Below are 16,460 nucleotides of genomic sequence, written 5' to 3'. Positions count from 1 at the left end.
GCTGAATGTCCTATTGACATCCGAGACATACTTATTAATATCCGTCTTATAGACGTTTTGCAGATGAGCAAACAATGTTAAAAAGAAGTCTTCCAGATGTAAACACAGACATCAAATAGACGTCTGGGTGATGTGCATGTGCTATCAGGGTATGGATCAATCAGTGTACATAATTGATACCATAAAAATATCTGTACTGTATAGCAGTATCTTACTTTTCCCTCCGAGGATGTGCCAGCCACTTGTCCTGTTGCTATGGTGATTTTATCAGGATGGACAGCTAGGCTTCAGGGGAAGCAAAAAAAAAAAAAAAAAAAAAAGAGGTGAAGGAATTGGGCAGCTGGAACTGTTGAAGTGGGTGATGACACAGCAGTGAGAGGACATCACACATTTATGACTCTATGAGTCGAATGACATCTCGACACAATGACTCTGAGTGGTATGAGTAACAGGACGGAACATCAATACAAATAACAGATAACTACAATTTAGTCACAGATTATTGGTTTCTATTTTCTTGCTGAAGTCTTTTGACTTATTTATGAGCAGCTCTGATATCCTATAAATTCCTACAAAAATGACGAAATGTCAGAAGATGAAATTTAAAGATCCTTTAAAGCCTAAGTGTATAATTTCTATTGCGCCACTAGCATCACCAAACAGAATTGGAAAAATTATTATCGTTTTCAAACGGGTTTCTCAAAAGTTCCCCTATCTGCCATTGGTTGTCCCACTCCAAACTCATGCCGTTGGTTAAGCCAATGTTGCTGTGGAATGCTTGAACAAACTGAGCAATGTTTTAATCTTGCCACAGCATTTCACACTTTTCGGGGAAATCAGCCTATCAATGGGTTACTTAAAGTTGTTTCTTCATATTAAGTTGGAACAGGAGAAAGTATTTTTACATTGAAAAAACAACACACCACCTTTAAGCTTTGCTAATACGAGCACACTTATCCATCAATACTGTGCTCATTGTTAATGCTTGGTGTGTTTTTGTCTGGCTATCAAACTGATTTCACTTGGAATCACATTTAAATCAGAGTCTTACCACTTGATATCATCAGTATGTCCAGTGTAGTGTCTCTGTAGTTGCTCATCCACATTATACAGCACAACCACAGAGGCGATGAAGTAAACCGTTTCCCCCGTCGGGAGCAAGTAGAGGTTGGATCGACAGTCACGGCCCCGATAACCATAGCTTTGTCATAGTCAAGAGTAATCACTACTCTACAGGGGAGCTTAACTAAGAAAAAAAGAACTCAGTTACAGAGCTATAAAAGGGTATTTTATTTTTTTATTTTTTTAAATGCTGGCTAGCTGACCACTTGCTTAAAGGGATAGTTCACTATTTTCACTGAACATCTTGACCTCTGTCTCCTTTGCGATCATGCTTTCAAGCTCATTACACGACTCTGCACATGCGTCAAGCACTAATATATGTAATCGAGCTTGAAATCATGATCGTGCCTAGAGACTGCAATAGCAAGTTGTACAGTGAAAAAGGAGTTATATTTTGGTCCTTACCCACCCAAAACCAACTGGATCGCTTCAGAAGATATTGATTAAACCAATGGAGTTTTATGCTGCCTTTATTTCTGACATTTTGGAGTTCTTGTCAGCATTCACTTGCATTGTATGGACCTACAGAGCTGAGATATTCTTCTAAAAATCTTTGTTTTGTTTTCAGCAGAAGAAAGAAAGTCATACACATCTGGGATGGCATGAGGGTGAGTAAATGATGAGAGAATTTTCCTTTTTGGGTGAAATATCCCATTAAATATAATACTGTACATTTTTTCAGTTCTCTCTAACACAGTCATTTTTACACTGCAAACTAATTATTTTCTTAATCTAAACATCCTTAAAATAATAATAAGAAAAAATACTTTAAATTCAAGCAAAATAAAGTATGAGTGTTCAGAGAGTATATCTTATATCGGATTTATTTTTCCTACCCCACTGGCAATTTTTTATTTATTTTATTTTTTATTTTAAGCATAAATGTTTTAAGCTTAAATACATTTAGTGAGGTTTATGCTTAAAACAAGGAGAAAAAAAAAAAAACAACATTAAGGCTTAAGGGATAAGATATGGAAAAATAAGAAAAAAACATCTACAGTATAGTCTCTGAAAACAAATTGGTAACACTTTATTTTACAGAGTCCTTGTTACACATATTACATGTACTGACTATAGTAATTACAGTAAAGTATGCATAATTACAAGCAACTAACCCTAAACCAAACCCTTACACTAGCCCTAAACCTATAGTAAGTACATGTTGTTAATTAGTAATAATCAGTAATTACTTGTCAGCAGCCATATCACCCTGTAGCTCTAGACTGGTTGCCCACTGAAACTAAGCAGGGTTGAGCCTGGTCAGTACCTGGATGGGAGACCTCCTGGGAAAAACTATGGTTGCTGCTGGAAGAGGTGTTAATGAGTCCAGCTAGGGGGTGCTCACCCTGTGGTCTGTGTGGATCCCAATGCCCCAGTATAGTGATGGGGACACTATACTGTAAAAAGGCACCGTCCTTTGGATGAGATGTTAAACCGAGGTCCTGACTCTCAGTGGTCATTAAAAATTCCAGGGCACTTCTCGCAAAAGAGTAGGGGTGTAACCCTGGTGTCCTGGCCAAATTCCCCCCATTGGCCCTTATCATACATGGCCTCCTAATAATCCCCATCTCTAAATTGGCTATATAACTCTAATCTCTTTTCTCACCAACAGATGGTGTACTGTGTGGTGAGTGTACTGGTGCTCTATGGCTGCTGTCACATCATCCAGGTGGATGCTGCACACTGGTGGTGTTTGAGGAGAGTCCCCTGTTCACTGTGTAAAGTGCTTTGAGTGTAGTGTCAGAAAAGTGCTATATAAATATAACATTCATTCATTCACCTGTGTTATTACATTGCAACAAGGACACAGTAAAATAAAATGTAACCAACTAATTTTATTCTTAAACGATTTTGCTTGTCAAATAAATGTATTTTGTTTTAAGCATGTTTAGATTTTTTTTTACAGGAATAAAATACAAAATACTGAATATAAAAACTTCATGCTTAAAAACAGAATGTGTGATTATGGCCTTTAGAATTAGTACAGGATCACATGTGAATTTTACCCCATCTTGATGCCCATATTTGAGAAGCTTTCCATAATGCACAATAATCTAATACCATTACTCAATACCACATTTTTGACCTAGAAACCATGACTACATTACATAACACAGTACATATCCATCATTTTGCAATGTGAGTTCAATACAAGGATCAGTCTAAACACAATTCTATTTCACGGACAGCAGCAATACAAAAGGATACACCCAATCTAGCTTCAGTTTTTTAGGAGGCAAGTCAGCCTTTGCTTCCAGGCAGTAGGTGTCCACCAGGTCTTTGGGCATGTACATTGTGATGGGTCGTCCCTTCAAATACATTTTGACATACCCTTCATCTAGAAAAAGCAATATGGATTTTTAGAGCATGAAAATTTATTGGCCTGTTGCAGTAACAACTGTGTGGTTAATGTTAAAAGATTCTGATACAATTTAAAATATTTAAGGAGGAGATTAAATGATAATCCAGGTTAAAACAAAAGGATTTTGTCCCCAAAGAGGGAATAGAAGGAATGGCAAGATAATGTTTAAAATAATACACAGTGTATATATATATATATATATATATATATATATATATATATATATATATATTTATATATATACTGTACATATATATGTACAGTATATAAATAGTTCAGTGAGGTCTAATGGAAAAGCTTGAAGTATTTTTTTATTACTTTTTATTATGTATTTGAGATACAATCAATTGACATTTAGGGACAGACAATGCAAATTCAAATGCAGAAGCAAATAAATGCAACTAATTTTCTAGCTTGATAGATTAGTAATATAAACAAAATAAAATAACACACAGCAGGCATGCACGCAAGTACAATTAAAAAGACAATTCATAGTCAATCAAAATGCAGACTTGACACAAACAAAACAAACATAAAAAGACAGAAGGGTGAAGATGCAGTCTAACATAATCGACATTAATTAAATCAAATCCCAATACAGAAAAATGAGAGAGAGACAATCAAAAAGAAAACAAAACAGAAAAAAAAAGATAAAATATCCTTAAAAATGCCTGGCTACATCTAACATTTGAACTATAGCTGTGTTGATCAGTAACAGATTTGAAAATACTGGCTGGGGGATTTGATTGGACCCCTGTAACTAATCGTGTCTAAGGGGGAGTGGACTGACTGAGTGGTACACTTCCTCAGAGGAAGGGTAAACAGTGGGATCTTTCTGCCTCCAGACTGAGACGTTCTGTCAGACAGAATCTTGGCCTCTGATGGGGTGTTCGTGGACTGCGAGGGCACGGCTGATGCGGATTTGGGGGGCTCAGTGGATCCAGTCCTTTTTGATGGTCTGTGCAGGTTGATCTGCACAGTTACTAGGTGAAGTGGTAAAATTGGAGAAGGCCAGTGTGGGAGAAGGTGGAGAGGTGGGGTAAAGTATAATGGAATCATGGTCAGACATGGCTCAACAGATTTAGATATACCTCCATAAAGAAATAACCACAACACAAGGCTTCCACAAGACCAAACTACCCGATCACAAACCAGTGGGGAAGGAAGGCTCTTGGAAATCTAATTGTTATCCTAGGAAAATACTTGTAACAAACAGATTAAATGTACTCTGGAGAAACACGTATCCAACCACAAACTATCAAATATTATTCTTTTCATGTGCAAGCTTGTCGGCTGTGATTGTTTGATGACAGTTTTTTAATGTTTTTGTGTATCGGAAATATTACAGGTGTAACTTTTATTTTTTTTATTTAAAGAAATGATAACATGTCTTCTTCCCTGAAGTAAAAACAATAAAATGATGCACTTCTTTTGGGATTTTTAGTTTTTTAGATCTAATTTACTTATACATTTATCAATTTCACCATTCATTTGCATATGCAAATAAGCACATTTATTATCAGATTTATTAACTTCACTACAGTGAAAACCTAGTTGAAACATGAAGAAAATATGAGAATTTCTCATGTATTGGGAGCAGTCTGCTGCCATCTGGTGAAAAAAGAAAAATAACATGACCTGAAAATCATGTTATGACAATAATAGCCAGTACATGGCTGCAGTGTTCTGTGCAGTGTTGTTTTTTTACGAAACATTTTTTGTGTATGTTCAGATGACAAGTGGAGGAAAAGTCACCAAGTCTTGTACCACTCAGATAAAGGAAATCATTTTTTATTTAATCTGAAAAATTGATTTCGGTCAAAAATGACCCAACAGGATTGGAAGGTTAATAAGAACATTTGTCTTGTTTTCCAATTAAAATACCTTAACATCTTTAAAACAACATTAAAAAATAGTTCAGTCCATTTCCCAAAAGATTAACACATTTCAATTGTCAAAATGAATTGAGTAAACTTTAACGAAATGTACATGTTATGAATTAAGCAATGTGAAGTTTCAATTCAATTTAAATACTTCACATTTATGCTTAATTTATAATAATGTAGATTATGTAAAGATTACTCAATTCAGTTTGATGGAAACTGGTCTTACAATTAAATTTAAGAAAAATCCTAAAAGTAGACTAAAATATTTTTTGAGTGAAGACAAAATCATATTCAGAGAATATATCTTAAATTAAGTATATTTTTTCTTACCCAACTGGCAAATTGTTATATCTAATTATAAATCTAACAAATGTTAAGGCAATGGAGTAAGAAATAAACTTAATACAAGATATGTTCATTGTAAACAAGCCTTTTAAAACACAATTTTGCTTCTCGGGTAAATGCATCTTGTTTTAAGGATGTTAAGATTACTGGAAAACAAAAATACTGAGTATGAAAATGATTTTTTTGTGAATCATTCACTGTCTTTTGCATCAACATTGAAGAGAGTAAACAGACTGTAGTTTGAGGAAAATAATATGATAAACACCAAACTCCAGTTTCCACAGAGAAACTTGAAGAGCTGCTTGAGATCAATGTAGGATGATAAATGCCCTTGAAGGGACTGAAAGAACAAATATGTTTGCTCTGAGCAAAAAGTGGCACTACACTAATGGAATTAAAGCCTTTCAGTGTGCTGCTGTGTGACCGCAGGAGAATGTTGTGTTCCCATGGTGCTTGTGAAAAACAAATGCCATGAGGTGCAGTGAGCAAAACATCCTGGATCTGTCAGAGCAGTGTGTCTCAAGAGTTAACAGCTTGTCTGCAACACTGCAAATCACTGCAATCAACCACAGGTTGGCATCACTCAGAGGGTGTTAAAGAGAGTGTGCATTAGTTTATTGGGAAGGGTGGCATTTCTGGAGGAAGGGAGAGAACATCTATCAAACACGCAATTGTCAAATCAACCCAGACCCTTACGCAAGTCAGCTCTGTGGGATCTGATTTTGTCACATCCTTAAAGCCAGAGCACTCAAAGTCAGACTACTGTCCAATCTAGAGGTATAGTAACAGTATAATAATATGCTATATGACTCTAAAAGCAGAGACACCCACAGCCTAATGTAAAGGAGTAAGATATCTGAAAACAGTACAGAAGGAAAAGATAATGCATTTACAGTCTCTGTCAGTTAATAATCAAAGATAAATACTACTAATGATTTTCTATTCTACAGTACATTACTTCACTGTTACATTGCATTTGTAAGCAAAGTTTTTTGGCTTACAATCTCCAATTTTTAAAGCAAATATAATGTCTTTCCACTGGCAACTGAATCAAGTTACATCCACAGAGCTGCTCACAAAAGGTATAGTCGACGAACAGTGCCTACCTTTGCAGTGCGTCACACGTCGCATCCCTTTGTGAATGTATAGAGACAAGGACAGTCACGTAAGATTGAAGAAGGTCCATGAACAAGATCCCTGTTCATCACATCCCAAGTCAACATGTCTGAATAATTACTCCACAAGTCCCTTTGGGAAAGTCGGTTATTTCGCCCAGTGCTCTATTCACAGTAACAATCTCCACTGGTGTTTGGTTAATTTGGTGTATTAGGTATTTAACATCTGGACTAGCTATCTTAATGGGTTTTGTTCATGGTTAATTACTGCAACTGGGTCACATAACAGGAATATGCCATATTGCCTACAGGCAGAGCGGCTCATTGTATTCTGCCTTATATAGCTGTGCATACTGTACGTTCTGGCTTTTACACCGACACTGAATCAAATTTGTTCTGACATTCAGAGAACTGCTGCTGAACTCCTGCTTAAAGGGATAGTTCACCCAAATATGAAAATTCTCTCATCCTTTACTCACCCTCATGCCATGCCAGATGTGTATGACTTTCTCTCTTCTGCTGAACACAAATGAAGATTTTTAGAAGAATATCTCAGCTCTGTATGGTTATCAAAACTTTGAAGCTCCAAAAAGCACATAAAGGCAGCATAAATGTAATCCATATGACTCCAGTGTTTAAATCCATATCTTCTGAAGTGATATGATAGGTGTGGGTGAGAAACAGATAAATATTTAAGTCCTTTTTTTCTATAAATCTCCACCTTTGACCAGCCAGCCAGGTGGCGATATGCATGAAGAATGTGACTCGCCAAAAAACAAAAGAAGAATGTGAAAGTGAAAGTGGAGATTTATTGTAAAAAAAGGACTTAAATATTGATCTGTTTTACACCTCATATCACTTCTGGATCACTTTTATGCTGCCTTTATGTGATGTTTGGAGCTTCAAAGTTCTGGCTACCATTCACTTGGATTGAATGGACCTACAGAGCTGAGATATTCTTCTAAAAATATTTGTTTCTGTTCTGCAGAATAGAAAAAAGTCAAACACATCTGGGATGGGATGAGGGTGAGTAAATGAGAGAATTTTCATTTTTGGGTGAACTATCCCTTTCTGGAGAATTACAAGTTTTGTACTTTTACTTTAAAAGATTCTGTCATCTGTACAGCATTATGCAAATGACTCTCTCAAAGCAGTTCCTGCTCATTGTAATTAAACTTTCATTGTTTTCTTTTCATTGTCATTTTGTTAGTGCTGCTTCTAGATATCAGCTTAATGTCTGATTCCTGTATTGTTCAAAATTTTGTCCCTACAAATACTAACTTCAGTTATAATCCTGAATGTAATAACATAAAAATAAGTGAAAATTGAATAAATGGATATAAACACCAAAATGAGGAAAACTACTAGAATGTTAAAAGAGCAAGATGATAATGGATTCAATTGTTATTGGATGTTGAGATGAACTGATACAATAGGACACTGAACAACAACATATTAACCAATACAATTGACAGTAGCCTTATATATGACTGGAGAGCAAGCTCTGAATGAATGTTTTCTTGGACTCGTTTCCCTTGAGCAAGCTGATTCACCGTAGTTCCACACTATCTTCTGCACACTGTCTAACTGATAATTGATAATTGGCATTCAGCCATTCATTTTCAGAACATACTTGGCAAGGGTTAGTGAAAGTTCACCAGATGAATTCTTTAATACCTCCTTTAATTTCTTGTCCAGTAAAAAGCAGTGTACAAATTCAAAAATACCATTATTTTGTTTGTAACGTATCCTTAGTTTAGAATTACATACTGTATCACATGGGAACAGGATACCCGATTCTTACCTGCACTGAACACAGGCTCCCTCTGTTTGCTGCAGGGGGCGAGAAAGGAAGCAAGTCATCCAAATGTGCTTCTTTATGTATGTGGTATGTGTGCAGAAATTATCTTGTTTTTATTTATTGCTAATGAGTTGCTCATTGATAACATCTATTGTTAACATTGATTATAAAATGTTGTACCTCTCTGAGGCTCTCTTGCCATTAGAGTTGCTTCCTGTGGAACCGGTGCGTGTGCGATTACTTTTGGAATCTGTGCCACTATCTTTTCTGTTGTTGGGCCCCACATGCTCTGATGAACTTGTTCTCTTCACAGTGCTGAAGTGTAGAGAAGGATAGAAAGCAAAATATTACTATTACTTTGGATCTTATCTGAAGAAAAAACACTTGATAATACTGACGCGTTGCTAAAATATTTGGGTGAATGTCAAGAAACCTGTGATCATATATCACCCCAAAAGAAAGAAATAATCCATTATGTATTACATTATTTATATTATAAAATACTTTCTCCTATCCCAGCTTAATATGCAGAAACAACTATCAGTAAGCCATTCATAGATTAATTTTCTCGAAAACTGTAAACACTGTGTCTTTGTGGCGCTATAAAAATTCCTGTGTTTGTTTTGAGTGACCCACTTAGACTTCTGTCTGACTGTTTGAACAACAGAAGATGAGGGGAGTATTCTGAAAGTTGTTTTGAAAACATGGTTTATTTTTGCAACGCTGTTTGCTGGCGCTAGTGTCGCAGGAATTTCATACTTCAGCTTTAAAGAAAAAAAGCCTATACTTAAGACTTTAAGATTTTTTGCATTGTGACATTTTTTTCATGACAATTATGCACATTTTCTCCCCAAATTCTCATGAATAAAATAAAATGAAAAAATTATAAAAGTGAATAAAATAAATAATAATAATTATTATTAATATTAGTCTGAATTAATATTTAAACTGTAAAGTGAATACACTATGTTAATATCAATTGTGATGCCTTTAATTTATGCTGATTTAAATGTAAACAAAAATAATAATAATATTTTAAAGTAAGAATAAGAATAATAAGCACCATTGACAATAATGGGAATCCCAAATATAAAAATCATAATACAAAATTATGACAAAAAACGAACAAACAACAAACAAACAGACTCAAAAGTAAAACACCTGGACACATTACGGTAATACAATTTTTGGGTAAATTAGCCTTCACTTTCTTAATGCAAAATATAATTTCTTACTTTTTTTTCCTTTTGATTTGGGGTGAAATGTGACCTGGGGTTGTTTTTGTGAGATTCACCCATTTACACTATAACACTTCCATACTCAACTCAATAGAAAAAACTACTAAAAAGAAAGAAATTAGTAAACTGAATGCCAACCATTTTTTAATTTGTGACAGTTTGCAGTATTACCCATTTCAAAATGTAAATAATCTTTTATGAAGCCTAATACCCTGCTACTCAAACAGGAAGAATAAATGGAAACATTTACATAGAGAAAAGGAAATGGCAACATAGAGATAATACTAGTGACATCCCCAATGACCAGCCACTTATAACAGACACACAGCTACTGTCTTCCCCAAAGATACACTGCACATACAAACAGCCATTATATCTGCCAAAAGTAATGTGTTTTTATTTGTTTTCTCTGTGACATGTTCATGCCCTTATTTGCTGTGGCTTTGTGAGTTAGAAAGTGGTGAATTAAGAACCTTTAAAACTTCCCAACAAAAGAAAGGGCCCCATCAGCAGTCCACTAGTTGGCAGGCTCAAGTCTAATCCAGACCACAGAGTTAAAGTTAATTTGACCCTGCCATTGGCAGATGGTATTATCCTGTGTGAAATAGGCTGCAGAATCATCATGCATTGTGAGCCTCTTTGTCAATAATGACACTTCAGGCATACAAGCAAGAGGGTATAGAGTTAGTCTATAGGGGCAGTGGTGGCTCATCGGTTAAAGGCTCTGGGTTGCCACTGCCACTGTTGGGCCCTTGAGCAAGGCCTTTGACCCTATCTGCTCCAGGGGCGCCATATCATGGCTGACCCTGCACTCTGACCCCAGCTTAGCTGGGATATGTGAAAACAAAGAAATGTCACTGTATATATGAAAATGTATATTGTGTGACAATAATAAAGGCTTTCTTCTTCTTGTTCTTCTATAGACTGCACAGGGCTCTCACTCTAAGGTATTAAGGCAAAAGAAGCTTTAAAGGGTGGAATGAAAGGGTGCCAGGAGAGAAGTTAAAAGAACACATGTCCAAGCCAAAGAAGGATTCACAGGAATTGAAGCAAAGTTTATCTGTCAGTGCAGTGGTCCTTCCTGAGAAATCACAAAAAACCCTTCACAAAATATGATATAAAACAGAGGCCTGCAAGGGGGTGCTAGGGGGTCCACTGGAAATTTCAAAAAAATATATTATTTTTTTTACATTTACTAAAATGTGACCTTCAATTTACTTTGTAAAGACTGATTGCCTTTAGCCTACTCACTGGGGGTTGTAAAGCAATATTCTTAGTAAAGCTGCTTTGGAACAATATCTTTGGTGGCGAAAAGTGCTATACAAATACATAGGAATTGAGGAGAATTTTTTCTGTTCAGGTTTTAAAGTTTTGTATTTATTTTGTTTTGACATTAGTACAATGACAATAAAAACAGCAATTATTTAATTTTGCAAACAGCATGTTGTCTTTATAATATCACTCATTATTTTTCTTACACAGTATTAATGGGTCTTTATGCATGAAAATATACATCATAGCTGCCTTTATATTTTTGAAAGGGGGATCAGCACATTTGAGGGTTTGAAGGTTTTAGGCTGCCCTTGAATAATGGTTGAGAACAGCTTTTCTATCTACCCTTAAAGCAGGGTGTGAATTACACAACAACGTTTTTAGCGCACAAGCAATGTGTCAGTGGAATGACCTATTTCAGGGGTTGACAAAATTAGAACTTTAGAGCTTTAGAAGCTTTAGAATGAGCTTTATTGCCAAGTACGCTTAAACACACAAGGAATTTGTCATGGTAACAGAAGCTTCCATTTCAAAGAGAATACAAAACAGACATAATAAAATACAATACAAAAATACAGTAGATATTAAAATCTACTGTATCTACTGAACTTAAAATCATGCAGAACTATAGAAATATATCTTCATATTTACAATTAAATGTTCATATTTTACCCCCGTAATTTGCACCCTGCCTTAAATAAATTATTCATGGACACAATAAAACTGGCTATTATAATGTTGATTGTTTACAACATTTGTGGAAAGAACACAGATCCTTTTAGTTTAGTATGGTAACAAACTCTCACCTGTAAGGTAGCCTTAGAAGAAACCTGGGCAGATTGGACAGACTGGAACATGCAACACAGACAGGACAGAGAGGGACAGAGAGGACTCATAGGATGACAAATACATGTGACAGACAGTCTCACTCACAAACAAAGACACTTGGGTGGGAGGGGGGTGCTTTGGCAGCTGGGTTTGTGTCTCATTAACTCATTAATTCATCTGCAAGAGGTGGGCATTTATTAAAGATACAGTGAGTATGACAGCTGGAGATGAGAGTAACACTTTCAAAGGAATATTGTGCTCATTGCAACTTAATTTTCATAGTGCAAAAAATGTGTACAAAAGCAAATCATTAACCAAGTGAAAATCAATGGAAATGATCTCACTATAATTCATATCTTCCTAGTTCCTCTAAGACCATCACACATCACACTGAAGTCAATCACTGCTATTGTTGTTAAATCAGAACCCAGAAACTTATAACATAGTCATATCACTAGTATTACAGTACATCAGTTATATGTACTCCGGCAAGGCTAAAAGAAGCTTCCTTTCATTCTATGAAGATTATGCTGTTTTATTACATCTACTCTGACATTTAAAAACCCTGTCACACTGCATTGTTTCTTGTATCATAGCTGACCTGCTGCAAAACCAATTTAAAACTCTTTCAGGCTCAGTGCTATTTATCATGAACTGATAATCATGTGAGTTGACCTTTAAAGACAAAACCTTGCACTGTTATCTCATGTGTATTTGCATGCACTAGATGAACTTATTTTACAATGACAGATGATCTAGCACCACAAAGTAAAACAATCTAGGCATTTTCCTCCTCTCTCCTCTACACGTTTTGTTACATAACAAAGAAAATGTGCTTCATGTGTTAACACCTAAATTAACTTAAGTCAAAAATATAATTTAATTTCATGGAATCAACCTGACTACTTTAAGTCACAGCAATGAAATTAATTTCTTAGGGTTGGATCAAGTAGAAATATCTCCGTAAGGTAACAATTGCAGGTAATCTATTTTTACAGTGTACTCAGAAAAAAGTTAACTTAAAAATGTGCTATACATGGTAACATCTCAATTAACTGGTTTAATTCAAGTTAAAAAAAAAATATTAAACATCACTGAATCAACCTGAATACACCAACATTCATTTTAAGGGTTAGATCAGGTAGACATAGCTTCTTCCTGAAGGGTAACAATTACAGGTTACCACTTTTACAGTGTTTACTTTAGATTAAAAGGACTGTCTTTAAAATACAGATTGCACAGTACGTTGATATGTTTTTTGACTTTATTTCTAATTTGGAAAGGAGCTTGGGCTAAGTCTTCTGCAATTTTATGGATTACGAAGGCTAAGCTAACTCTGATATTTGTCATTTGACCATTGACCAGTTCATTTATATGGCCTGTTAATAAGTTGTAGAAACAACTTTGACACATAGAGGGGTCTGACAAACAGAGTGGCATCCATCAACCCAATCAAATTAAAGGCTTTCATAAAGACAAAGTCTTGAGCGCTAATGTCCTACCTTTTGGTTGCTGGTGTGTTGCTTTCCTTCTTGGAGCCAGAGGGAGATGGTAGTGTGCCAGCCTTCTTAGGCAGGACAGTGCCATTATTGACCGTAGGCCTCAGGGGCAAGGCAGCGATCATAGGTCTAGCTGAAAGATGTGAAGACACATGGATAAAATTAGAGACAACACTGCAATCAAAAGTTTATAGACTGTTGATTTAACACTGAAAAAAGTGAAAACTTAATTGCATTTATTGAAACAAAGCTGCAAAAACGCCTTGTTCTCTACTTCTGTGACTACCCCATTAATTCATGACCGCTTCTACAGCAACAACATCAACGCCTACTTAAAATCACTGCACCCTTGGCCCCGCCCACTGATACTCAGTTTGTGAACAGAGAGATAGCAGGACAGAAAGGCCTAGTGTGGCATATTAACTATTCCTGAAACAACAAAGGGGACCCGTTTGGAGTATTTTGAATTAGTTTTGTATATAAACACGCACTAGACAGATGTCTTTGACCCTTGTCATGTATCTCGCGCTGCTTTTAAAGATGCGGTGTCAAGTTACAACTTTGAAAAGGAGACCCCATTCGGTTTCATTCAGCTGCTCTGCATCCTGCTGTTTTGAGCACAAACGTGTCCTGGAGGCGTTCTTGCACTCATCTGCGCTTTTTTTAATTGTTGCTGTATGTCAACATGCACTAGATGGACATCTTTGACCATTTTGAGGCTTTTCTGGTGATGTGCGCATTAGTGCAGGATGATCCTCTATGGGTGTGCATCTTGTTTCACCGTGCTTTGGACAATGTGTGCGCACCATGTGGATGTGTCTTCAGCATATTTCAACGTGGATTATATGTTTTCTCAGCTCATATCAGCTTGGATTGCTTGTCAGTTATAATACGATTCAAGCTTTGCAAAGGAACTGTTATTGAAGGATGGGACAGTTAAAAACACTTGGACACGATTGCAAAACCATAAGTAAACACTTCCATTCATGAATATTTCAAATTTCATGACTGTTTGGTAGTTTATGGTGCTAAGCTTTAACAGCTGTGCATGAGATGAACAGTTTAATATATCAGGATGCAATGTGTTGGATGTGTGCTATGTGTAAACCCTGAAATTTAGTTTTATATTAGTGTGGAGCTTGTTCATTCTCTTCAGATTGAGTTTAAAATATGGCTGATTTTGAGGGGCTGCACGATGTTAGCCAGTCATAACAGTGGGCATTTACATTGAAGTTTTAAGGAGGCACTTGGGCCAAACCTGAGTATTTCCGACAGAGGGCCAGAAAGGGTGGAAAATTATCATATATTATTGTTTTGGTGCAAAATAACTTTACTAACATTATCAGTGGACCTCAGTGAAGATAATAAAACTATTTAAAAAAAGAGCATCTCATGACTCCTTTAATATCTTATTCAGTTTTCCTTCTCAAATACATTTATGTTGTTTTAAGGATGTTTAGATATTTTTACAAGACAGGATATTCAGATTATTATTATTATTTTTAGATATTTTCATTTATTTATTTATTTTTATCCCCTTTTCCTCCCCAATTTGGAATGCCCAATTCCCACTACTTAGTAGGTCCTCATGGTGGCGCGGTTACTCACCTCAATCCGAGTGGCGGAGGACAAGTCTCAGTTGCCTCTGCTTCTGAGACAGTCAATCTGTGCATCTTATCATGTGGCTCATTGTGCATGACACTGCGGAGACTCCCAGCATGTGGAGGATAATGCTACTCTCCGCAATCCACGCACAATTTACCACGCGCCCCATTGAGAGCGAGAACCACTAATCGCGAACACGAGGAGGTTACCCCATGTGACTCTACCCTCCCTAGCAACTAGGCCAATTTGGTTGCTTAGGAGACCTGGCTGGAGTCACTTAGCACACCCTGGATTCGAACTCGCAACTCCAGGGATGGTAGTCAGTGTCAATACTCGCTGAGCTACCCAGGCCCCATTTACATATTTTTAATAAGACAAACTATTGATTGAGAAAATAATTTTTTTGCAGCTCATTCTTTCTGGTAAATAGGCTCAGAATATGCTTTTTTTTAAACTTTAAACATTTAATTGTCAAGCAGGCTTTGTAGTAAACATTTAAAGAAACCAATAGAATAAGAATAAGGTGTTTTTCCATAACAATAAACAGCAGATATGTTGTGCTTCCTCAAACTGTCCCATAAGAGTCTCAGCTCTCAATAGACTCCATTATAATGCATTTGTGGTGCACAGATATCCTGGATAAAGAATATTCCTTTGTGCCTTTCAAATAATTTCTGTAATAGTGCATCCACAGCTGCAGTGTAACTGCTGATGTTGGAGATATAGGAGTTCCTTTATTTACATTACCCTACGAGTCTGCATTATTAAATATTCATCACTGCAGAGTTGCTCGGGCATTTCATGTCCCCTTATTCTGCGCAGATCAATGTGTAGTGTGTAGGCAGTGAAACAGAGATACAGAGGAGACAGATAAAAGCAAGAATGTGGCGAAGGCAAGCGAGAAATAGAAGCTTTTTTTTTTTTTTAAAATAGATCAGCCCACATGGATCATCAAGGATTATGCAGCAGCAAAGCATGAGTAATTTCACACACTTCAAACAAGCAGAGAGAAAACGGATAAAGTGAGCGAGTGCTACCAGAGTCAAACTTACATTACTTGAATGGTTTAATGGGGGTGTCTTGGGTCTATGTTGACATTTGGTAGCACAAATCCATGACATTAGGCTAATAAATGTCTGACACTAAGAAAGCGAGTGAGTGTTTTTTAAAATCAAACCTTTCAGATGGTAAAGAAATGTGACTCTAATTATCTTCTTTACCCTACAGTTCATTGGATTATGAGGTTTTAGCAAAGCTTTGTTAAGCAATCAAAAAAAGTCAAGATATTGAAGGTGGAAAGCCAAGATTAAACTCAGGCTAGGATCAAAAATATTAACTTTTAACTGACATCGAAATGTTGATGTAGTAGATTTTTAGTCTTGGATTA

General features: G+C 36.2%; 1 protein-coding gene across 9 annotated transcripts in view; it reads right to left on the bottom strand.

The window, feature by feature from the left end:
- Positions 1-16,460, bottom strand: part of eml1 (EMAP like 1) — a 47,855-nt gene that overhangs the window by 10,424 nt on the left and 20,971 nt on the right. For 6 of the 9 annotated variants that reach the window (XM_051722145.1, XM_051722146.1, XM_051722148.1 and 3 more), the window contains 7 exons: positions 13,472-13,601; positions 8,812-8,946; positions 8,635-8,663; positions 6,822-6,848; positions 3,331-3,460; positions 1,052-1,201; positions 216-285 (listed from right to left, as the gene is read on the bottom strand). In XM_051722145.1, coding sequence (XP_051578105.1) covers positions 216-285; positions 1,052-1,201; positions 3,331-3,460; positions 6,822-6,848; positions 8,635-8,663; positions 8,812-8,946; positions 13,472-13,601 — 671 coding nt within the window. The remainder of the gene's footprint in view (positions 1-215; positions 286-1,051; positions 1,202-3,330; positions 3,461-6,821; positions 6,849-8,634; positions 8,664-8,811; positions 8,947-13,471; positions 13,602-16,460) is intronic. The other 3 variants (XM_051722149.1, XM_051722150.1, XM_051722153.1) reach the window with 1 other exon arrangement.

Source organism: Myxocyprinus asiaticus, chromosome 17 (genome assembly GCF_019703515.2).
Source record: "Myxocyprinus asiaticus isolate MX2 ecotype Aquarium Trade chromosome 17, UBuf_Myxa_2, whole genome shotgun sequence".
Taxonomy (NCBI): Eukaryota; Metazoa; Chordata; class Actinopteri; order Cypriniformes; family Catostomidae; genus Myxocyprinus; species Myxocyprinus asiaticus.
The sequence above is the reverse complement of the archived record's forward strand: the minus strand, read 5'-3'. Positions and strand labels throughout refer to the sequence as shown.